This window comes from Podarcis gaigeae (genome assembly GCF_964106915.1).
Source record: "Podarcis gaigeae genome assembly, chromosome: Z".
NCBI lineage: Eukaryota > Metazoa > Chordata > Lepidosauria > Squamata > Lacertidae > Podarcis > Podarcis gaigeae.
This window is the reverse complement of record NC_139691.1, coordinates 19,557,502-19,582,526: the sequence shown is the minus strand read 5'-3', so window position 1 is coordinate 19,582,526 and position 25,025 is coordinate 19,557,502. Positions and strand designations below refer to the sequence as shown.

The 25,025-nt window shown below is 46.6% G+C and overlaps 2 protein-coding genes across 7 annotated transcripts in view; one reads left to right on the top strand and one right to left on the bottom strand.

The window, feature by feature from the left end:
• The window catches only part of EDA (ectodysplasin A), a 50,042-nt gene extending 32,140 nt beyond the window's left edge, over window positions 1-17,902 (top strand). Inside the window, exons 3-8 of one of the 5 annotated variants that reach the window (XM_083722426.1) lie at window positions 8,684-8,710; window positions 11,335-11,496; window positions 12,195-12,229; window positions 13,019-13,070; window positions 13,784-13,905; window positions 16,576-17,902. In XM_083722426.1, coding sequence (XP_083578552.1) covers window positions 8,684-8,710; window positions 11,335-11,496; window positions 12,195-12,229; window positions 13,019-13,070; window positions 13,784-13,905; window positions 16,576-16,827 — 650 coding nt within the window. In that variant the 3' untranslated portion in view covers window positions 16,828-17,902. Of the gene's footprint in view, window positions 1-8,683; window positions 8,711-11,334; window positions 11,497-12,194; window positions 12,230-13,018; window positions 13,071-13,774; window positions 13,906-16,575 lie in introns of all 5 variants that reach the window. The other 4 variants (XM_083722427.1, XM_083722425.1, XM_083722424.1 and 1 more) reach the window with 4 other exon arrangements.
• Window positions 1-25,025, bottom strand: part of LOC310836643 (transforming growth factor beta activator LRRC33-like) — a 35,408-nt gene that overhangs the window by 9,111 nt on the left and 1,272 nt on the right. Inside the window, exons 2-3 of one of the 2 annotated variants that reach the window (XM_083722262.1) lie at window positions 20,434-23,859; window positions 19,011-20,390 (exon numbers count right to left, since the gene is read on the bottom strand). In XM_083722262.1, the coding sequence (XP_083578388.1) occupies window positions 21,967-23,859 (1,893 nt within the window). In that variant the 3' untranslated portion in view covers window positions 19,011-20,390; window positions 20,434-21,966. Of the gene's footprint in view, window positions 1-19,010; window positions 20,391-20,433; window positions 23,860-25,025 lie in introns of those variants that run through there. The other variant, XM_083722263.1, reaches the window with a different exon arrangement.

The following is a 25,025-nucleotide window of genomic DNA, read 5'->3' as shown; positions in this document are numbered from 1 at the left end:
TGTCTTCCCACAGGCATCTGACTAGCTACTGTGAGAATACGATGCTATATTAGATAGGCCATTAACCTGATCCAGCAGATTCTTCTTATGTTCTTATAGGAGTTGTCACTCAGCAATGTCCAGAGGCCCAGAGTTTCCCCACACTGACCTCAGAAACTTCAATCTTTTGTGTTTTGATTAGCAAACTGGTTTCAATATAGGTAAATATCAGGTTCTCCACTTGGGTAGAAATAAAAAGATGCACACATATAGGACGGGAGACACCTGGCTTGACAACATCTGAAAGCCCTGATCCACTAGGCGCTGAGGTGGATTGCACCCTGTGCCTTGCAGAGTCAGGCCAAGGCTGCCACTGGGCCCAGCACTGGTGGCAGCAACAAGCAGTTCTAGCTCTCCCATTGCCACCCTACCACTGCACTCACCTGACCTGGGGGTTCTGGATCATGAGCTCTACCTCTCAAAACGGGTGCCTCAGAAATCACCCTCTCCTGCTGGAAACAAACCAGGACTGCTCCAAGAAAATGCACATGGTAAAAAGGAGTGCTAGGCCCTGGTGGGCTGCCCCCTTACCCATTTGTGATTGGCCAAGCGGATAGCCAGTCAGTCGGGATTTTAAAAAAATGATTCCCACCCCCCACCCCCACTTCTCACTTCCCTCTGTGGTGCCTTAGCCTCATGCTGTGGCCTTCCATTTGTGCAATTTTCACCTGTCTCTCCCCCCCCCCCGAATATCCTAGGTTCCTCCAGGGGGCCGTATGGCCCTTGGTTGGGAAACACTGGGCTAGACAACCCTATAATTCCTTCCAACTCAACAATTCTATGAATCTATAGTCCTCATTCACATCACTCCTTATTCACTGCAGGGTTTTGTGCACTCATGTTATTTCCTGAGCAAATCCAAAAAGTGCTTAATCTGCAGAATATGAAAACGTAAGGACAAGAACATGAGCTGGACCAGGCCAATAGCCTATGTAGTCCAGCATCCTGTCCTCACAACCAAATGCCCCAAAAGGAAATCCGAAAGCAGGATCCAAGCACAACAACAACTCTCTTCTCTTGTTTCCAGCAACTGCAATTCAGAAGCATTGCATGCAATGGGTTTTTCATCTTCTAAGAACACTGACATATATTTCCTGGTCTGTCTTCCTCTGTGCCACTCCTTTGTGATCCTCAAGACCGTCAAGTTTCTTCTTATTTTACTGGTGGATGAATGAAGATCAGCTTCGTGCTCAGCCTTCTGATTTTGCAGCTCCTTTTTCCGTTATGAGCCTGATCTTGATGTCTTAACTCCTCAGCCCTGAGCTCAAGCAGTTGCAATTGCACAATTGCCTTACTCCTGCCAAGACACTTTTGCTGACAAGTTTGGGCTGAATTGGACAAGTATTTGAGTAATTTTGTAATTAGTTGCATGTCTGAGGTTTTCCTAACCTTTTTTATTTTTTAAGTTGACATTTCTTCATGTTTTGGAGAGCTGACGAGGTTCTCTCAGTCTATATGCATTAAAGGATGAGGCTGACTCTTTCCAACAAATCTCAGCTGCTTGTCCAGAATTCGGGCTTCGTACAGGCTTATTTTTTAAAAATTTGTTTCCTAAAAACTTTATACCTCTTAATTGTAAAACAACCTCATGGTAGTTCACAAAAAAAAAAAAAAAAAATCCAGGAAAGGAGTTACAAGACTTTAAAACCTACAAAAGTTAAAATATTAAAACAGATCAAAACTCACATCAACTTTTGAAGCATCTGGACAGGCTTAATGAAACAAGAATGTTTTTTGTAGGCACCAAAAAGGGAACAGCGAAGGCACCTACTTGATACAGTAGGTAGGGAGTGCCAAAGCGTAAGTTCTGCAACACTAAATGATTTGAGTTCTTGCAAATTTGGAACAGGAATTTTGTGGCACCTTTAACAGTGCTTCTTCCGCTAATTGAAGTGGTTGTGTGGGTATTTATAGGGTAAGACAAAATCTCACAGGTAAACTGGTCCCAGGCTGGAAAGCACCTCCTGTTCGGTGCCACAGCTTGGCTTTTTCCTAAAACTGTTTGTGCAAATCTTGGGAGAGAGTTTATCCTCTAAAATTCATTGTCATTATTGTTATTCATAGAATTGTAGAGTTGGAGGGGACCCCAGGGGTCATGTAGTCCAGCTGCATACAATGCAGGGATAGCAGCAAAAGAATCCCTGTTAACACTGAGCTAGATGAACCCCGAATAAAGAGTGGGCTGAATTCTACATAAAGCAACTTCCCATCTTCCTTGCGGCTCTTCCCACTGAATTCTATAGCCCCTCCTTATTGTGAGTGGCACAGTAAGACAAAATATGCTCAGAGTTGGACCCTGAGTTTGCTTCTTTAGTTCATTTATGTGCCCCCACCCTGCCCCATATATATAGTTACATGCTTCCTTGACCTCCAAACCGTGAGAGGCTCCAGGGGTTCCAGCAATTACCCACGTTGAGTTTCGTTGGGGCGAAGGTCAGCAGAGAAAGTGGTGTCTTTAAGATATGTGGTTTTATCTGCACATATAGACAACCTGACCATAGATTGAAAGGGCTTACACTTCCTCCTCCAGTGAACATGACCCCACACCCAACACCAGTGTTGCAGCTACCACAGTTTCCCAAGTGATAGGAGACTCTGGGCCGGAGTTCCCAGGCTTACCCAGGCTTGGTTTATTTGTAAGGATGGTCAGTGGAGACTTCCGGACACTGTATATGTTTTTATTTACACATATATCCAAGGTGATCATAGGATGGCAGGGCCAAAAGCCTACAAATGTATTATTCTCTCCATCTTGCATTATCAGCTGTTTCCCCCCCTCTCCTCTCCGCCCTGGGAATGTTTCCAAGAGAGACGAGGCCTTCATGAGCTGGAGGCTACAGCTAATTCTCTGAAGTATGAGAAGAGGTTTGACTTATGTCTTCTGTGCCACAGGTTCTCTTATTACACAACACACACCCAAAAAACGTATCTGTGGGACACACATTATCAGCTGTCTCGTTCTGCTGCTCCTGAATTAGAATTGTAGAGAGTTGGAAGGGACTCCAGGGGTCATCTACACCCTACATTGGAGGTTTTTGAGCAGCGGTTGGATGGCCATCTGTAGGAGATTCTTTATTTCTGATTCCTGCATGGGGGGGCCTAGATGACCCTTGGGGTACCTCCACACCTTACAGTTCTATGATCCTATGACTTCCTGAAACCAGAAGAGAGTCTCTTCTCAGTTTTTTTGTCCGTTAGGGAGTTGAGGAGAGAGAGCTGGTCTTACTCCACTCTAAAAAGAATGTGATCATAATGCTTGGCCACCTTCCTAAGGAAACCCAGGCAAATGATTTTAACATTGCAATGAATTTGTTCCCAGCTAAGAAGGGTGCCAATTCTTGCAATAAAGTCATAGAATGAAGGGGAAAGGGGGAGAATCTGAGTTTAATTAGGAACTTAAATTCTTCTTCTTTTTAATTGCTCTGATTATATAACGAACTTGGTTCTTTGTGAGGGTGTGGCCCATTGAAGAACCTAAGAGAACCTCATCCTACTGGATGAGGCCAGTAGCCCATCTAGTCCAGCATCCTGTTCTCATAGTGACTGACCAGATGCTCTCATGGGAAAACCTCAGGCAGGATTTGAACACAAAAGCAGCCTTCTCCCTTCCTGGGGATTCCAACAACTGGTATTCATACTCATTGGCATTGTAGCTAATAATCATTCGTAGCCCTCTGGTCCTCCAAGAATATGTGCACGCCCCGTTTAAAGCCATCCCAAGTGGATGACCATCACTGACTCCTAGGGGAATGAGTTCTACAGTTCAACGCTGCACTGTGTGAAGGACTTACTTTTCTCTGTCCTGAATCTGCCTCTCCTTCCATTTGTTCCCCTTTTATGTTAAGGGCTTTAAAATAATATGCCAGGACATTAATGTAGCCCGTGAAATATGATTTCAATATTTGGGATGCTATGAAATTGGCTTCCAGTGGGGTAGTGGACAGGTGTAACAAGGGCCTTGGAAAGTGTTCAGTTTCGTCAAAGTCTGGCAGGATCTTTCTGCTCTCTCTCTCTCTCATCAGGGTCACCTAGAATCTATTCACCTCTTCAAAATCCCCCCTCAAAGGCTCACTCTGTAATTCTTAGTTTCTAGTTCTACCAAGCATTGTGGGGAGTTGGACTGGGTGACACTTGCGGTCCCCCAATTCTATGATTCTGTGTAGGATTGGTGCAGCACATGTTTTTAAGGCTCCCTTTGCATTGATCTTGAAACACTTCATCAAGGAACTGGTGGGATGCCCACATGTGGTCAGCAGCACCCTTTGAAATGGGCCCTGCTAGGGCTAAGTCAGTTGCTCCTCTGTTACAGGTTGAAGCACCCCAGTCTGAGAGGAGATTTAAGTGGGATTCTTGCATTTCAGGGGGTTGGACTGGATGGCCCTCTGGCATCTCTTCTAACCCTACAATTCTGTGATTCTTTAGCCATGGTTCCTACATTGCAGAGGGTTGGACTAGATGACTTGTGTTCCACAATTCTGTGGATTTCCACAAACTCTCGCGGGCATCTGAGGTTGTCACAGGCATGCTCCCTGCATCTTCTGGGGTTTAAAAAATGTGTTTGTGGGAAGAATCTCCTGCCCCGTCCAAGAGTTTCCCTCAACCGCACTTGGCACAGATGCACATCTTGTAATAGACGTCCCCCCCATATGGTTCTCATTCCCCCTCAGCTTGCCTTTGAAGCGAATTGGCTCCGTCCGTTTCAGATGCATTTGCCTCACAGTTATTTCTACTTTCCTTCTGTTTATAATTCTTGCGGTGTGATGTGATCTATGCACATAAACACACACATATATAATTTCATAACACTGACAGGCTGAATGGACAGGTTTGCAGCACTCTGTTTCCATGTCGGGTTATTGGGTTGGGGAAACCCCTGCCGCCTTCAAGTTCATAAGAACATCCTACAGGATCAGGCCCAAAGGGGACCTGTCCGGACCAATTCATGGTGATGGGCTTCCAATGAAGTTGAATGTTGGAGGAGTCAGCGATGGCCACCAACTTCGATGGCTTTAAAAGAGGACTGGACAAATTCATGTAGGAGGAGAGGACTGTTGGTGGCCATTAGCCATGACAGCTGTGCTCTGTCTCCAGTGCTTCTGAATCACATTTGCTGGAAATTGCAGGAGGGAAGAGTTGTTCTTGTGCTTGAATCCTGCTTGCAGGTTTCCTGTAATGGGCATCTGGTTGGCCACTGTGAGAACAGGATTCTGGACTAGATAGGTGCCCATTTGGCTGGACATTGACTGTGAAAGCAGAAACTTTTATGCCAGGGGCAGTCTAGCTCAGTGCCAGGACTAGTTCAGCTGCATGTCAGCACAGAGACTCAAGAGACAAGTGGTAAAGTTGATTCTTCATTCAAGGAAACAGAATACAAACAGAGAAACATACCACGAGACTGGCCCAAGTAAAGCAGTTGCAAAACTGACAATTTGGTCCTCCCTCTTTCCTCTTAAGTCTCCTCCATGTCCAGCTGTTTTCCCTGCAGTCTTAAATTCCACCAGGGAGCGCCCCCTCCCGCCCCAGCAACCTCATTGTTCTGCTATATGTAAAGGTCCTTAGCTACAAGGGCAGTGTTTGAAATTCGCCAGGTACATTTTGCACCTGGCTATCAGCTACTTGAGACCAAGTGAAGATGCCTGGGTGCTTGGATGGCACCTGACCGTCTCCACCATCTGGAGATGCATGCCTGGGGATCCTTGGATCTTGACTGTTTTCACATACTAGCAACACATCCTGTAGAAGTATATCCATTATATTTTATCTGCGCAATCAGAATGAATTTCAGGAACCAAAAAGTTGTATTGAAAAATATGACTTTTGAACCATCTGGCCCTAGAATGGCAACTAGGCATTCTGTTTTGGCGACGGTAACCCTGGTTAAAGGAGCCATTTAACGCCTAGCGGACTCAGCCCTACCATCAATTTCCTATGAGTCTGAGCATCCTTGGCCATGCCACAGCAAAGCATGTGAGAGGAAATAGCCTATAGGTCATTGAAGAGGGATGCCCTTCCTTCACTGGAAGTTAGGAAAACAAAGCTTGTGGGCCGAAAAAGGGGGTTGTGTTTTTTGTGGTTTTTTGTTTTCGTCCCCCAGAATCTCCGTCTGAAGGGTTTTTGCTGAGTGCTAGACCAAAAAAAAACAGTGAAAGATAAAGGACTGATAGCTGTGTCTTAATGTAGCCTTTGAAATATGAGGAAGTGCCTAAATGCAGAATATTGTACAGCTGGCTGAATTGCATACACACATAGATTCATTTGTATGCCATCTTTCCACAGAGGAATATGTCTGCCACCAACTCAGCTGCAGGAGTTGCCTGAAGGAGGCTAAAAAGGCAACACCCAACTGTCTTAGGGACTCCACACTGGATTTGTGTAGGGTTTACTCCTTAACATTTTATTCCTCCAAAGATGTCCTGCAAGACAGCGAAGGTTTAGGATTGGAGTTTTCCCTCTCCTAGATGGGCTCCCTTCCCAGGTTGATGAGCCCTATCTGGCCTTCGCTTCCCTTTACAGCACATGCAGAAACTGCCTTCTTGACCCTTGGACTGATTATTGGTCTCATCCACTCAATCCTCCAGAGCCTATCTTCGCACACAGGGGAAATCCCTAACTTACTGAGGGTTTGAGACCCATTGGCTACCCTCACCTGGTTTAGCTAGACAGTTTGAGCTGTTTCCCAGTGTGTGACCACTGTCCTATGCTGACAGCTTCTAGGAGCCACAGGTGAGAGCTGAGTGCAGGGTGGGGCCCCAAGATGGACAAACTACCCCAGAAGGAGCATGAAGTGTCCTCCACCAGTGGTATTTCCCCTCCCTAACACACCATACATAAATACAACATAGCAAAAGTAGTCTTAAACAATAAATAGAACATTTAAAAATACACAACAAACTGTACAATGTCCACATGAATCACAACAGGATCTAAGATAAAGATACAGAAGGAGAGAGAGAGAGAGAGAGAGAGAGAGAGAGAGAGAAACAAACAAACAAATAAACAAACCAGCAACAAGCCCCCCTGCTGCCACCCAAAACAGAACCCTCTAAACAACACCCCAGCCCAAGGTTTTGTTCAGCAGCCTCAGCTTTTGTAGCTGGAATGAGTCAAAGCTCCATCCTCCCTGGCCAGGTGGGAAAGGCCTGCAAAAACGGGAGTGGGTCTCCCAGGACTCATAGCCAATATGGTCTTGGGGAACTGCCAGTTCTGTGGAATCATATGATTGTAAAGGGACACCAAGGGTCATCTACTCTGACCCTTTGTAATGCAGGAATCACAACTAAAAAAAGCCCTGGCAGATAGCCATCCAACCTCTGCTGAAAACCTTCAAGGAAGGAGAGTCCACCACCTTCCGAGGGAGAACATGCCACTGTCAAAACAGTTCTTGCCACCAGAAAGTCCTTCCTAACATTTAGCAGGAATCTGCTTTCATAGAATCATAGAGTTAGAATGAACCCCAGTGGTCATCTAGTCCAATCTAAACAAGAACCAACATGCCAGGTTTTCACCCAGCGACTTACTTACAATAGGAAGAGCTTCTCCCCTGACGCCAGGTGTCTGGAAAATTGGAAAACTATCCTCGTTTTGTGAAGGAGGTCAGAGGGGCTCCTTTAATGCCAGGTAATTAAAGCCACCTTTCCCTGGAAGGCGATGTCAAGCCGTTTCACAAGACGCTTCACTAAAAGCTTCATTTACTAGAATGACTTTTGCCAAAGGGGAAACCAGAGCCGGCTCTTAACTGATGGGGGGCGGGGAGAGATGGGGACGGTGCCCCCTTTCTCTTTCACACAACAGAAGGCATCAGTCACCCTCAGAGGTCTTTATTTGGCTTGAAAACCAGGAACCTTCCAGAGTATGATCCTTAATAGATGATACACAAAGTATGTCCACAGGATAGATAGATGTCTGCATGCATGCACCAAAATCTCATCATTCATTCCTACTTGGGCTGGAGAAGAGACTGAGAGGTGACGTGACAGCCATCTTCAAATACCTGAAGGGCTGTCACAGGGACAATGTTACAGTAGTTGAAAATTAAGAGATGAAAAGCAAAACTATAAAACTGAGTCCAGTTGCACATGGGTGAAAATAAGAAAGTGCAAGTAAAGAATATCAATGTTGCCTGATTATTCCAGATTTGCCAGGCTGAGAAGACTTATCTTCAAAACTATGCTTCCACTGGGTGCATAATAAAGTAATGCCAAATCCTATAAAAAGCACCTGGAGGTTCTCTAGCCTTTGTCAAAATCTCAAGTTATGTGTCATTTTCTCAATTCTAGCTCTGTTCCAGAGTGAGTGGTACCAAGTACCCAGTATAAGATTTGGGGCTGTCTTCCATTGAGATCCAATGAGCTGCTAAGATGATTTATAAGACCAGCTCTTTTGACAGTACATCTACACTGGTATCATCAAAAGGACTTGGTCATATTAATAGCATTCTAGGATTCATTGGCAGTTTTTAAGGCCTTCTGTCAGGGACTCTTCAGCTGTGATTCCCTCATTGTAGGGATTGGACTTGATGACCTTTGGGGATCTCTTCCAACTCCAGCATTCTGTCTCCCCATGGTTCCTTTAGGTGGGCATTGATGTCAGTAGATGCAATACGTAATTTCATGTGACTAAAATATCTCTTCTTGTTCTTTTGCAGGTGCAAGCCCACCAAAAAAGAAAAAAGGTAAGCAGAAATTCAGACCTCTTCTGTCCTATGCCAAATATTTGGGCCAGTCACTGCCTCTCAGGCTAACCTACCTTACAGGGTTGTTGAGGGATTAAATGAGGACTAGGAGCTGGGAGACCAGGCTTTGAATCCCCAACTCAGCTTTGAAGCTCCATGGGTGACCTTGGGCTGGTTGTTGCCTCTCAGCCTGGCCTACCTCACAGTCTTGTGGGGATTAAATGGGAAGGGGGAGACAAGCCACTGTGTTGCCGTTATAGAGTGTTGGACAAGGACCTAGGAGAGACCACTGTTCAAATCCTCTCACTCAGTCATGAAGCTCACAGGGTGACGCTGGGGGCCAGTCACTGCCTCTCATTCTAACCCACCTCACAGGGTTGTTGTGGGGAATTAAATAAGGAAGGGGAGAGAACTCCCTGAGCTCACTGGAGGAAAAGAAAGGTGAATTACAAATGCAATAAATAAATGCAGTAAGACAGCGGTCATAGCAGGAAGAAATAGCTGCTAAAATCCTAGAATTGGAGGCTTGGAACTCCCAAGGGTCACGTAGTGCCCCCCCCCCAAATGCATGAACCAGAGCTGTTGATTCCTGGTGGTTGTGCTTAGCTCCTTTGCAGACTGAAACCCCTCTGCCTTGACCTTAACCCTAACCACAGCTGCCTCTGAGCTTTACGCTCCATGCTCGCCTTACCCCAGGGGACCTGGAGAGAAATAAGCAGGGCAAAACCAGGGCCCATCTCCCTTGAGATCAAACCCAGAGGCATACAGGCCACTGCTTCCACATTCTCTGCCCCTCTCCCTCTCCCTTTCCCTCAAGAGGGAGGCTAGTGAGCAGAACATCCTGACAGATGTGGCTTGAGGTAAAAATGTCTTCACAGGCAAAGTTGTATCTCCTGGTGGAGCCAGATTGGCCCTCAGACTGGATTTTTCCATGCCAAATGAAGAATTGTAGGAAGCACAAATGTTGAAAGCTTTCAAACTCATGCTAGGCCCAACCAAGAGCTCTCTTGCTATTTCCGCCTCTTTTCAAAGGTTTTTGGTTTGTTTTTTTACAAAGGCCTCCATGGAATTGTAGGAAGCACAAATGTTGAAAGCTTTCAAACTCATGCTAGGCCCAATCAAGAGCTCTATTGCTATTACCGCTTCTCTTCAAAGGTTTTTAGTTTGTTTTTTTTACAAAGGCCTCCTTGGTATTATTGTGGAGAAGCTGGTAAACTGTAGGCTGGACAAAGTACGGTAACTGTTAGGTGGATTTGGAGCTGGCTGGCTGACGGAACCCAAAGAAGGTTTACTAATGATTCCCTGTCATCCTGGGGGAAAAGGGCAAGTGGGGTACCGCAGGATTCTGTCCTGGGCCAGTTGTTGTTATTCAACATCTTTATAAATAACTTTGATGAAGGTATTGAGGGGATGCTCACCCAATTTGCAGATGACACCAAACTGGAAGAGCTAGCCAATGCCACAGTAGACCTTAACAGATGGGAAAACTGGGCCCAAACCAACAAAATGAATTTCAATAGGGACAAATGTCAGGTTGTGCACTTAGGCAGGAATAACCAGCTGCTCAAATATAAGATAAGGGACATCTGGTTTGCCAGTTGTATATGTGAAAAGGATCTAGGGGTCTTTGTGGACCACAAGCTTAACATAAGTCAACAGTGTGATGCAGCAGCAAAAAAACCCCTAATGTTATTCTCGGCTGCATCAACATAAGTATAGTGTCCAGATCAAGGACACAAAGCAATGGATTCCAGTTACAGGAAATAAGATTATGACTATAAATGTCAGGAAGAACTTCCTGAAAGTAAGAGCTGTTCAGCAGTAAAATAAACTCCCACAAGAGGTAGTGGACTCTCCTTCATTAGAGGTTTTGAAGCAGAGGTTGGAGGGCCATCTGTCATGTATGATCTAGATGCGACTCCTGCACTGCAAGGGGTTGGACTAGATGACCCTCAGGGTCCTTCCAACGCCACAATTCTATGATTCTAAGATTCAAAGATTTTAGAGGGGGCTGATCGTCGTCCTTAGTGCGCTAAACTGATGGATATTGCCCTGCTGGAAAAATTAACTAATAAGCTGAGAGTCCTCAGAGGCTAAAGAAAACAGACGATTTTGTACCTGTTTTGTCAGTCTTCATCTTATTTGTAAGCAAGGAGGAACATAGCAAAAGACCCTGCTTGGCCCACAAATGAATATGGCTGAAACAGTGGCTCAGGGCATTGAATACTTGAATTCCTTTTCCATAGCATGATAGGGCCCATGTTTTGTAACGGTGCCTTGTTTAACCATTATGTCCAAGCTGTAAATAGTTCCAATCGCTACATTCCACGCATTCATGTACTTGTGGTTTATTTATTTTGGTTTTATTTTATGTCTATTTTTATTCGGCAGTGCTCTATAATTGTATATGGACTATGTATATTGTCATTAGATGCTACTTGATTACATAGCATTTTGCAGAATCTCATATAACCTTTTAAAAAAAAAGAAAACAAAGAAAAAAACCTATGTTGGCCAGAGTCTGTGGCAGGGGAGAGTAGTGGCCAATCAGTTCCAGTTTGTGTGTTGGAAGTAAAGTGGGTGCCCTATTCAGAGGCGAAAATTAACACGCACTGTTTCCACAGGCAAAAAACATGGCCCCCCAGGACCGCCTGGCCCACATGGACCTCCTGGCCCCCCCGGAATCCCAGGGATCCCTGGGATTCCTGGCACCGCCGTGATGGGACCTCCCGGCCCTCCAGGACCTCCTGGCCCCCAAGGCCCCCCTGGCCTGCAAGGCCCCACTGGTAAGTGCTGCTTCAGCAAAGGGCTATCATAAGAGCAAAACAGGCCTGTGTAGCCAGGGCAGGATTAACTCCTTCCATCCATCAGCTGATACCACAAATGGGGGGAGATGGCCTCGCAGGCAAAACTGGAGCTTCTGGTGGGTCAATATTGAACATTTGGGCAAAGGGGAAATGCCAGTCATGGTGGTTCAAATGCTGAACCACCTGGCTATACCTGGCTATATTATTATATGTAAATATAATATAATATAATATATAATATAATATAATATAATATAATATAATATAATATAATATAATATAATATAATATAATATAATATAATATAATGGTAAAGGAACCCCTGACCATTAGGTCCAGTCATGGCTGACTCTGGGGTTGCGGTGCTCATCTTGATTTATTAGCCGAGGGAGCTGGCGTACAGCTTCTGGGTCATGTGGCCAGCATGACTAAGCCGCTTCTGGTGAACCAAAGCAGCGCACGGAAACGCTGTTTACCTTCCCGCCGGAACGGTACCTATTTATCTACTTGCACGTTGACATGCTTTCAAACTGCTAGGTTGGCAGGAGCAGGGACCGAGCAATGGGAGCTCACCCTGTTGCGGGGATTCGAACCGCCAACCTTCTGATTGACAAGTCCTAGGACCTGTGGTTTAATCCACAGCACCACCTGATATTAAAACACATTCTGTTTTGCAGGTGCCATGGATAAAGCAGGACCTAGAGATGTACAGGTGAGATATCTATCCTGAGGGAAGAATGACAATGAATCCTCAGCTAGAAAAACTCTCCCTTCTTAATATGGAAAGCTAGCCTTTATTGAACAACAAAAAAAAAAGCCCTTCTTAGTTAAGCACAGGAGGCAATGATGGCTACCAACCTGGATAGCTGTAAAATTAGCGGAGGAGGAGAGAGTTACTGATGGACACTAGCCATGATGGCTGTGTTCTCTCTCCACAGTTGGAGGCAGCAGTACTTCTGAATGCTAGTTGTTGAAAACCACAGGAGGGGAGGGGGCTTTTATGCTTGAATTCTGTTTGCTGATTTCCCTCTAGGGCATCTTGTCGGCCACTGTGATGCTGGACTAGGTGGGCTGGGAGCCTGATCCAGCTAGGCTCTTCCAGTGCTCTTATGGAACTTCCAAGTCCAGAGGCAGTCTATCTCGGTTCCTATGCTCTTCAGGCTTTGGCTGCTGCAAGAACAGCATACTAGACTAGGTAGGGCCCCACTGATCTGAAACAGCAGCCTCTCCTGAAGGTTACAAGCACACAGACTCTTCCTGTAGCTAAAAATTGTTGAAGAGCAACCATGGTGGTACTCTTTGCCTATCTGAATCCCAAATAACATTTTCCTTGGTCACCCAGAACCTCTAATATAATCCTAGAGTTGCCGAGATGGAAGGGACCCAAAGAGTCGTCTAGTTCTCAAGTGCAGGAATCACAAGCAACACAGGAATTTTTGGCACAGCAGCTTTATGTGTGCCTAGCAAAAGTAATTTCAAGCGGTCCTCTTTTAATTTGCAGCCGGCTGTTGTTCATCTTCAAGGGCAGGGATCAGCGATTCAAGTCAAGAATGGTAAGAATCCTGAGGAACTGGACTTTGGAAACTGCACCCCTTTTTCCTTCTTTGGTTCCATATCTTCTAACAAGGTGGGTGTGGGGAGAAAAGGCCCATCCCACGTGGCCATAGCATCCTAGTATTGTAGAGTTGGAAGGGATCCCAGGGGTCATCTAGTTTCACCCCCTGCAAGGCAGGCCTCACAGCTGAAAAATCCCTTAAAAACATCATGTGAATGATGGAATCATAGAGTTGGAAGGAACCATCAAGGGTCATCCAGTCCAACCCACTGCAAACGTAGGTATCCCAGCTAGAGAATCTCCAGACAGGTCATTAATCACCTTCTGCTTAAAAGCCTCCAATGAATCAGAATTGTAGAGTTGGAAGGGACCCACAGGGTCATCTAGTCCAACTCTCTGCAAGTTCAGGAGTCACAGCTCAAGAAAACCTGACAGATGGCCACCCAACCTATTTAAAAACCTCCAACGAAGCATAGAATTGTGATGTTGAAAGGAGCCCAAAGGGTCTTCCAGTCCAACCCCCTGCAATGCATCTAAAGTATTCCTAACAGGTGCCCCCCCAACCCCGGTTAAAAACCTCTTTCTTCCAAGCCCCCATCCGCTTGCCTGCCAAGCGGCTGTTGCCTGTGTTCACGTTGCTCTGGTATTTTGTCTCTCCTCATCCCAACGGGTACTGAGTGACTGCCATTTTCTCATACTGAGATCTTTCAGGGGGAGTCCTCAACGACTGGTCCCGCCTCGCCCTGAACCCCCGTGTCTTCAAGCTGCATGCCCGTAGCGGGGAGCTGGAGGTGCTGGTGGACGGCACCTACTTCGTCTATAGTCAGGTAGAAGTGAGTACGGTCTGAGTATGGTACCTCTGAAATGCAAACCGCCTGGGTCGTCCGGGGCGGGGGCGGCTTTGGAGCAAGCAGAATGTGTCTTTATTACTTTTTAAATCTATTTCTATTCTACCTTTCCTCCAGGGTCTCAAGGTGGCATGCATATATTTCCCCATTTTATCCTCACAACAACCCTGCAAAGGCAGGTTGGGCTGAGAGTGACTGGCACCCAAAGTCGTACCCAGTGAACTTAATAGGCAAGTGGGGGATATGAACCCTTGTCTCTCCTGGGTCCTAGTGCACTTTACCCATGCAGCCGAAGGTGCTCACTCAGTGGTGACCTTGCGGGGCCAGTCTCAGCCTCACCTACCTCTCAGGGTTGTTGTGGGGGATTTAATGAAGAATACACTGTGTTTGCCACTTCGATCTCCTTGGAGAAAAAGATGGGATATAAATTTGATAGATAAAGAAATGTTAACATCCTTTTTTAAAAAATTTAAAATAATACTTTGTTGGCTTGTTAACAAAAAAGGTGCAAACATAACAAAAAGAATTAAAACAAGAATGGAACATTTTTGTTTTCTTAAAACAAGAATGGAACATTTTAAAGCATCACAGCCTGGAAGGACAGAAGTATCCAACACAGCTCTGAAGGGATAGTAAAGTATCACTCATGCAAAGATCCAATTTACAAGTAATAAAGCTTTCTAAAACGTAAAAAGTATTCTCCATCTCTGAGTTCCATCACTAGCAAGAATAAAGACTCTGTGTAGTCTTGGATGAGCCAGACATTTGCATAGACACTATGCAGTATGTTAGCTGTTGTTTCCTCATTACAGGGGGTGAATTAGATGACCCTGGGGAGTACAGTTCTTTTAATGGTCATTCAAGCTCTGCCCTTTAGATGCTTTTAGATTATGAGATACTTTTCAAAAAGGCCAATTAACCAAATCCTTTTCCTCCCAGTCTGGGACATTAGCTTCCATGCTGCTATCCCGCTGGAAAAGACCTTCTGTTCCTATTCCCAAAATAGGGTGGCAGAGAGAGAACACCGTGACAGAAGGAGGTGCTTTGTTTTCAATCCAGTTGCTTGCGTACAAAGACAGGTCTCAAAGCATTGTAGGGTTGGAAGGAACCCCCAGAGGACATCTAGTCCAACCCCCTGAAGTGCAGGAATCACCAATGGCAATCCAACCTTTGTTTAAAAAGCCTCCCATGAGGGAGAGTCCAGCACCTTCCAAGGTCATTTATTCCACTCTCGAACAGCTCTTACCTTCAGAAAGTTCTTCATAAGGTTTTGTCATTTGACTCCATTGGTTTGGGTCTTCTCCTCTGGAGCAGCAGGAAAACAGCTGGCTCCACCTTCCAGGGGACAGCACATCGGATGTTGGAAGACTGCTATCAGGCATTACTCTCCAACATCTGCTAGGTTCTGCCTGTCATGTTCTTGCATCCGTCCTAGAGTTTTAAAACAGTTGCTTCCCTTCTGCGTTTTTTTTTAATGGCAGGCTTTCTAAACGTTTTCGTGCTTTATCACAACGGTGCAAGACTCCCAGCCATTCTTGCTCCTCTTGCCACAATGTAGGGCAATACAAAGGAAATGATCAAGAGGGTGGGGCAACTCCCTTGTGAGGAAAAGTTGCAGTGTTTGTGGCTTATTAGTTTGGAGAAACAGTGAGTAAGAGGCAACCATTATAGGAGTTTATAAATGATGCCTGGCATGGAGAAAGTGCAGGGAGAAAAGCTTTTCTCCCTCTCTTGTAACACTGGAAACTCATGGACATCCAATGAATCTGAATGTCGGAAGGTTTAGAACAGGTTTTTAAAAGTACCTTTTTGGCACAGTTTATAGTTAAACTAGAGGGACGTGGGTGGCGCTGTGGGTAAAAGCCTCAGCGCCTAGGGCTTGCCGATCGAAAGGTCGGCGGTTTGAATCCCCGCGGCGGGGTGCGCTCCCATTGCTCGGTCCCAGCACCTGCCAACCTAGCAGTTCAAAAGCACCCCCGGGTGCAAGTAGATAAATAGGGACCGCTTACTAGCGGGAAGGTAAACGGCGTTTCCGTGTGCAGCTCTGGCTTGCCAGAGCAGCGATGTCACGCTGGCCACGTGACCCGGAAGTGTCTCCGGACAGCGCTGGCCCCTGGCCTCTTAAGTGAGATGGGCGCACAACCCCAGAGTCTGTCAAGACTGGCCCGTACGGGCAGGGGTACCTTTACCTTTTACTTTATAGTTAAACTGTGACATTCACACCCCACAGGAGGCAGTTTAAAAAGAGGCTTTAAAAGAGGATTAGGCAGATTCATGGAAGCGTGGAGGACTTTTGATGCCTACAACCCATAATTGCTGGGCTATGCTGTTGCAGTGCTTCTGAGCACCAGTTGCTGGAAACCACAGAAGGGGCAGTATTGCTCTTGTGTTCTTGTCCTGCTTCCCGCAAGGAACTGTTCAACCTCTTTGAAAACAGGCTAGATGAGCCATGGGCCTGATTCAGCAGGCTAATCTTATGTTCTTATGAAATACTCTAGGACTCTTCATTTATTTGAACAAGAAACGTGCTGATTGAAGGTCACTTGGGCATTTCAGTTGCCCTTAGAAACAGAGGTAGAGTTGGAAGGCACACCAGGGGTCATATAGCCTGGCCCCCTTGCCTTCTTAAAATAATGCCCTTTCCCCGCTGTCTAGGTATATTACATCAACTTCACGGACTTTGCCAGCTACGAGGTGGTGGTGGACGAGAGGCCCTTCCTGCAGTGCACACGGAGCCTCGAGACGGGCAAGACCAACTTCAACACCTGCTACACAGCCGGGGTTTGCCTCCTGAAAGCCCGGCAGAAAATCGCCGTGAAGATGGTCCACGCAGACATCTCCATCAACATGAGCAAGCACACCACCTTCTTTGGGGCCATACGGCTGGGAGATGCTCCAGCGTCCTAGAGGGGACTTGGACAGGGAGAACGGACAAGGGATATTTATTCATTGGTGCGGCAGCAGGAAGGAAGGGCATAAAAAGGGGGTCCCCTCTGGGTTTTGCATTAGGGAAAAGGAGGTCCCCTAGCATACACCAGGGAAAACTGAGGCTGGGGTGGGATCATATCACTCGGTTCTCTTCGACAAGCAAACGTTGGATCTTAAAATGAGACTCCTGGATATAGAGCCATGTGATCCATGGCCCGTCTGTGCCAATTGTCGTGGAATATTCAGGTGACCTGTGCCCAGTAACTTGTCCCTAAGTCAGTTCACTGCCCTCTAAGTCCATTCACTGCTCCCCTGAGTTCAGTTTAAGAGGGAATGCAGATCTTTGCAGGCAAAGCAGGCAGACTTGTGTCAGCATCACCAACCCTAAGCTGGGGGAACAAACAGAGAAGCCAGTACTTCAATAGGAAGTTGCTGAACACCTTTTTCATGTTCAGATGTAGTCAGATATTGAACAGACTGCAATTGGTAAGGATCCCAGGAAAAAAAATGGTGTTCAAGGACACTGCACATGGATTTGATGCTTACCTTTTACCCAATTTGTGGGGAAATATTTTTAATTCTAACTCTGGGTACTCAAAAGTTGTCACCTACTCAGAAGGACCTCCACCATCCCAGCAAGTGACATTAAGAAACACTGCTGCCTCCAGATGTGGAGGTGGAACATAACCACAGTTGTTAGTAGCCATTGATAGCCCCCTCCTGCTCTACAAATTTGTCCAGTCCTCTTGTAAATGCCATCCAAGTTGTTGGCCATCACTGCCTCCTGTGGGAGGGAATTCCATAGATTAACGAAGAATTGTTCCTCCCCTGCAAATTCCTCGGGTTTTGACCATGCTGGTAGAGTGGTGGTTCAGCTCCCCACTGCAGCTTAGGGTGGCCAAAAGGGTCCACGGGCACAGGGGAAACGGCCAGGCGGGCATGTTCTCCACTGTATGGTCTGTATATAGAATATACATAATGTACATAGACAGGGATGTAAGTTTACGTGAATTGTCGATATTTTCCATTGCAAATAAAACTTTTTCCAACCTGATTTTGGATGCTGTGTTTGGAATGGTCAGGCCTTCAGTCAGAGTGTGATGAAATCATAGAAACGTAGAGTTGGAAGGTATCTCATCCAGCCCACTACAATGCGGAAACCACTAGATTGTAGCAGTGGAAGCAACAGGTGACCATCCAATCTCAGTTTAAAAACCTCCAATGAAGGAGAGTTCACCTCCTTTCGATGGAGTCCGTTCCATGGTCGAGCAGCTCTTACCATCAGAAAGTTCATCCTAAGGTTTTGTCTCCTTTGTTGTCACTTGAAGCCATTGGTTTATCTTCCCTGTGACAGCCCTTTAGATGTTCGAACTCCCGGCAAGGCAAGAACCACAGTTCAATAATCTTTGACGGGTGGCCATCCATCATCTGTTAACAAACCTCCAGTGAGTCAAAGATCAGAATTGTAGGGTTGGATGTAACCCCCAAAATTCATTTAGTCTAACCCCACTGTGATGCAGGAATCCCAGCTAGAGAATCTGCCCATCACTTGTATGGAGTTAACGCTTCTATAATCCTAAAACCTTGAAACAGATGGCAGACCAGTGGGATCCATACTGACTTGCCTTCACTGATCCCATAGAGAAATAAGAGTTGAAAGGGCCCAGCCCCAAGATTCATATAGTCCCAACACCCTTCAATGCAGGAACCACAGCTGAAGAAGCCCTGACAGATGGCTATCTGACCTATCTTTAAAAGCAGTTTTGGTTTGGAGCCCACCACCCCTGAGCTGCAGTGTAGATATCCTCCTTTCCAAGCATGACATAAACCTGTGTCCCTTCTATGCACCACCTTGGTGTAAGACTCTTGATCTATGGTACAATTTGCAAATTTGTTGTCTGAGTCTCTTCAGTCCATCCTCACACCATTTTATTCTTTCCTCTTCATGAAATGAATTTCAGGAAGCACCAGACCCTTCATGACAACTCCTACAAATAATTTTATCCTTAAATGCCTGACTGAAGAAGCATTTTTCAAGGTAAAACTTTCCAGTCAGCTCATCAGGTTTGTAGAGCCATTGGATTCATTAGAATCCTAGAACTGTGGATTTGGAAGCCCCAAGGAACACTTAGTCTGCAATGAAGAAATCGCAACAAAAACCATCCCTACATTATTATTTTTTATTTCTTGTACTGCTTTATGATTTTAAGCAAAATAATCTCATAGTGGTTTGCAAGCTATATTCAAACATCCAATAAAATATTCCAAAATAAAACATCACAGAAAAAGATAAAATATACATTCAAAACTAAGAGGAAAATGTAATCTTAGGTTAAAGGTTTCAAAATACAGTGGTACCTCGGGTTACAGACTCCGCTAACCCAGAAATAGTACCTCGGGTTAAGAATTTTGCTTCAGGATGAGAACAAATCGTGCTCCAGCGGCGCGGCAGTAGCAGGAGGCCCCATTAGCTATAGTGGTGCTTCAGGTTAAGAACGGACCTCCGGAATGAATTATGTACTTAACCCGAGATACCACTGTAGGACATTACACACAAAGGTCACGTATAGAATGCACATTTAACACAGCAAATTTAACAAAAAAAGCAAGCATTTCAAAAAGGAGCCGTTCTAAAGGGGGTCCAATGTAGAATATGTTTTTAGAAGCATAATTAACAGGGGAATATTGTCTTAGACATTGGAACATACCTGCTGTTGTTGCTTCAGCTGCCAATTACGATTATTACTACATTTATTTATATCTTGCCTTTTCCCAGACTGGGACTCAAGGTGGCATAGAGAAAATGGCACAGTTAAAATACAGAAAACAAAAAACACCTAAAAGATAATAAAAAGTAATTCAATTCAGAGGGGTGCAGCTTCCCCCACCACCACCACCACAACCTTCAGCTCTAGAAGAACATCTTTGGACTTCTGTCAGCAGACAGATCTTCCACCAGTGGCTACCTTTGCTCTAGGATGGCACATCTGTTGATTGCATTTGTATCCCAGTATTTTCCTCCCAAGAATCCTTTCTTCTCTCCCTCCTCACTGAGAGCCAGGGTGGTGTGATGGTTAAAGAGTGAAGAGACCAGGATTTGAATCCCCACTCAGCCATAAAGCTCACCAGGTGACCTTTGGGATCAGTCACTGACTCTGCCTAATCTACTAGACAGGGTGGTTGTGTGGATTAAATTAGGGCCTTGGGATGCCGGGGTTCAAGTCCTTGCTCAGCCATGAAACTCACTGGGAGACTGGGGGTGGTCTGTCAATGCATCTCAACCTAACCTTCCTCAAGGCATGTAAGCCAGCTTGAGTTTGAAAAAAAAGGTGGGATATGCATGTGATAAATAAATCCCCACAATAGCAACAACCCTGTGAGATAAGATTATGCTGAGAGGCAGTGACTGGCCAAGGACCTCAGGGAGCTTGGATCGTTTAGATGAGATCCTGGGAGCCCATTGTATGTTCCTGAGGTCGGGAGTGGGTCAGGACTGGCCCAGACCATCCCACTGGGCCACCCACAGTTTTGTTGCCCAAGGGCTACCAGTGTGAGAAGAAGGGCTACCCTTTGTTGCCCAAGGACTACCAGTGTGACTTCAGAGAGGAAACAATAGTCTGCTCAATCTGGGTGGGCTGGGGGATGCCAAAGGCCTAAAGAGCATGAGAAGAGTTTTGCTTGATCATGCCAATGGCCCATCCGAGTCCAGCATCCTGTTCTCACAGGGACCAAATGTCCCTACGAGACTAGGAAGCTAGACAGACTGCCCCTGGACATGGATGTTCCTTAGGAGTGTAAGAAGAGCCTGCTGGATCAAGCCACTGGCCTACTGAGTCCAGCATCCTGTCCTCACAGTGGCCAACTAGATGCCGAAATGGGAAACCCGCAAACAGGCCCAGAGCGCAAGAGCACACACACCCCACCCGCAGTTTCCAGAAACTGGTATTCAGAAGCATGAATACCTTCAACTGTGGAGGCAGAACACAGCCATCATGGCTAGTAGCCATCAATAACTGTCTCCTCCATGAATGTGTCCAATCCTATTTTGGTGGCTTTCACTACCTCCTGCGGGAGGGATTTCCATAGATTTGCTAAGAAGTGCTTTATTTTACCTGCCTTGGATCTTCCTACAGTTAGCTCCTCCCAGGGAGTAAGTGTACATTTCTTTACTTGCCTCAAAACAGAATAAAACGGGGTGGTGGCATGACTTGGGCCAAGGTCTGACTGGATGGCCACCTGGCCTCCTTCCTCTGTGCTGCTGCTGCTACGTTGGGTCCAGTGGTGGGCAAAGATGGGATGCCAAGTCCAGGAAGGACCGCCCCCTCCCTCCGCCTTGAAGTCCTTTCTAAACAGGGCTCCATTGGACTTCCCTGAGCATTGTTCCCTTTCCCCCTTCTTTATTGGAGCACCCAGGATTCTGCTTCTCTTTGCTATGCAGGAAACACCCTCTGAGAACCTGCACTACAACTTCCTATCTAGCTCCTATCTAGAAGCTACATAAACAGTGCTATAAATAGAGGCAGCCAGCAGCCTTTCTCTGGAGTTGCGGGAGTAGAGGAAAGGTTTGGGATCCCCCACTCTCACCATGCCAACAACAGAACTGCAAACTCAGGGATGTTTGCAGAAGGCTATTGCTGATGGATAATGCATAAAGAGATGTAAGGAACCCACAAGAGTCATTTTTAGTCCAATCCCCTGTAATGCAGGAGTTGCAAATAAGGAGAGGGAGGAGATTGTCCCAGTGTGCATCACTTCACACTTACCTGCCTCAATTCAGATTTGCCTTTCCCCTCCTTTTCTTTTATCCCCTCTTACCAGAAACCTTCTCTACCTCACAGCTCATTACATCTTAACCAGGTATTTTATGGCTGAAATGTACCATCCTTGGCTACTTTGAAATTATGACCATGAGCATATTTGATATTCTGTAAATGTTTTCAGAAGCATGAAGTATTTTTAATTTAATTTAATTTTTAATTTAATTTTAAAAAAATATTTTTGCTGCTTGCAAAGATGTAAAGTTGGTTGTGTAATAAACAGCAACTGCTCACTCCAGAGGGGAAAGCAGAGGCAGAAATCCTACAGGCCATTTACAAGGGCAGGATGAATATTTAAAGATTATAAAATTGTAGAGTCGGCTTCCTTGCTTGGAGATGGAGCAGGCTCCACTTTGTTTCTTAGGGAGCCCAGACAGAGTAGCATGCAGGTCTTAGCCCTTTTCAGGAACCAGCGCACACTGGCGCAAAGGAGGCCCACAGTGCACACCAAAAATGCTGTTACAGCCAGATAGACCTTGTACGCATTGCGAGGGCACAGCTGCCCAGCCTGTTCACCACTGATTTGAGTTGTGAAGCTTTCCTCCCCATTGCGGTAATAACACAGGGTCTCACCCAAGTCCAGCACAGAAGTGCCCAGGATTTGCAGCCACTTTCGCTCGCAGCAGCTGAAGGGGTTTCCAGCCACAGACAAAGCCCGGAGGCTCCTTCTTAGCTGCTTTGCTGCGGCTTCTTCTATGCTCTCCAGCTGGTTTCCTTGGATGTCCAGCTTCTCCAGCGGGGAGCAAAGCAAGCTGGGAGGGATGGCACTCAGGTCATTCCCTGACATGTCCAGGATGCTCAGGGACACCAGGCAAGGGAAATTCAGGCTGGCGGTCTTCATTCGGTTCCCTCTCAAAGAGAGCTCCTGCAAAGATGCTTCCAGACCCTCGAAAGCATAACTGGGCAGGACCAGGCCCTGGTTCTCTGACAGATCCAGGGAGGCCAAGGGCGTTCGGTGGAACAGGCATCCATGCACCAGCCCGAGGTTGTTCCCGTGTAAGCTGAGGTGCCTGAGCTGTGGAAGGCAGTGGAAGGCAGTACAGTCCTCTGTTTTGGCATGGAGGCACTCTCCCTCGGAGGAGTTCCTTGCTCGACAGAGCTGGATGCGGTTGAGGCCAAGGTCCATCACCTCCAGGTCAGGAAGCAGGTCAAAAAAATGTGGCGGCAAGTGGCTGATGGAGTTCCCTTGGAGGTCCATCATCCGTACAGACAGTGAGGTTTGTTTTTGCCATGCCCTATCGGCAATGGGACCTGGTGAACTGTGATTCATGGGCAGCTCCACGGCAATGTCACTGAGGCAATTCCTCGCCAGGCTTAGAGTCCGAAGGGAAGCCAAACCACGAAGAAGTGAAACTGGGAATGATCCCAGGCGGTTGCTGCTGAGATTCAGGTCCATCAGTTTTGCAAAGCTCTGAGAGACATTCTGAGGGCTCTTGTTAGCCCCTGTGGTGATGGCGTTGTGGGAGAGGTTGAGGTACCGAAGCCGGTTCCTCCTGGGGAGCAGCGGGAGGGCATTCAGCCGGTTGTGGCTCAGGTCCAAGACATGGAGGTGGCAGGAGGCCTCTTCTCCTGCCCCGTCAAAGGACTCCAGTGCATTGTAGCTAAGGTTCAGGACTCGCAGCTGGGCTAGGCCGAAGCCTGTGATGCAGTGGAGGGAATTCATGGACAAGTCGAGGACTTCCAGGGCCCTGAGCTGGGACAAGGCCCCTTCCTCGATCTCAACAAGGGAGTTGCGCCTCAAGTGCAGTTCCCTCAGCCTGGGCACCCCCTGGAAGATGCCATTTGCCAGACAGGTCAAGTGGTTCTCCGACAGGTCTAGCAACTCCAGAGCTGGGAGGTGGTGGAGGTATGAGGCCACCAGCTGGTTGTCTAAGCCGTTGTCTGAGACATCAAGGGCTGCCAGGCTCACCAGTGACAGGAAGGCGTTTCCATTGGAGAAATGGTCTTGGTGGAGTTGGTTCCCGGCCAGAATCAGGGAGCGAAGATGGGCAAGGTGCCCCAGGGCTCCCCCGGACAGTGAGCGCAGGTGGTTGTATGACAGGTCCAGCTGCTCCAGCTGTTCCAAAGCAGATGTGTCATGGTCTGTCAGGTTTGAGATGGCATTGTGGGAGAGGTCAATCCGCTTGATTTCATAGCTGAGTCCTTGTGGAAACGTGGTCAAGCCTCTGCCTCTGCAAGAGACAGAAATCCAGGTCTGGAGAGAGGAGGAGTAAGAAGAAGAAGGAAGTCAGACAAACATGAGAACATAAGAATAGCCCTGCTGGATCAGGCCAGTGATCCATCTAGTCCAGCATCCTGTTTTCACAGTGGTCAAATACCTCTGGACCTGGAAGTTCCAGAAGAGCATCAGAAGAGTCTGCTGAATCAGGACAACGGTCCAACTAGTGCACCATCCTATAGTTACAAGGACCAATCAGATGTCCCAAAGGCAAACCAGTAAGCAGAACCCAAGCACAAGAGCTCTCTCATTCATTCATTTCATTTTTATGCCCCTTTTCCACCCTCAAAAAATCAAACTCAAAGTGACTTATAACAAAGCTAATAGGAAAGTGCTTCAAAATCAAACAGTGCAAACAGCATTTTCATAATAACATAGAAAAACCACACAATACCAAATATAAAAAGGTAAAGGTACCCCTGCCCGTACAGGCCAGTCTTGACAGACTCTAGGGTTGTGCGCTCATCTCACTCTAGAGGCCGGGAGCCAGCGCTGTCCGCAGACACTTCCGGGTCACGTGGCCAGCGTGACAAGCTGCATCTGGCGAGCCAGCGCAGCACACAGAACGCCGTTTACCTTCCCGCTATAAAGCGGTACCTATTTATCTAGGTAAAGGTAAAGGTAAAGGTACCCCTGCCCGTACGGGCCAGTCTTGACAGACTCGGGGGTTGTGCGCCCATCTCACTCAAGAGGCCAGGGGCCAGCGCTATCCGGAGACACTTCCGGGTCACGTGGCCAGCATGACATCGCTGCTCTGGCGAGCCAGAGCCGCACACGGAAACGCCGTTTACCTTCCCGCACCTATTTATCTACTTGCACTTAATTGTGCTTTCGAACTGCTAGGTGGGCAGAATAACAAATATAATGACACATAAAAAGCAACATTTCAGTCTTCTCCCTTCCTCTGGTTTCTAGCAACTGATGTTCAGAAGCACTGATGCCTCTGATTGTAGAAGCAGAGCATAGCCATCAGGGCTAGTAGCCAATGTTATAAGAATTCTAAGGTCTCGAATATAGAATAAATGTTCATAAATGCACAAGGTAAACACACATACATAAGTATATAAACCACATGTCTGAAATAGTACAGGAGAGCAATCCTTGAAGCCATTTGGACTCTCCCAAAGGGACCTCAAATATTT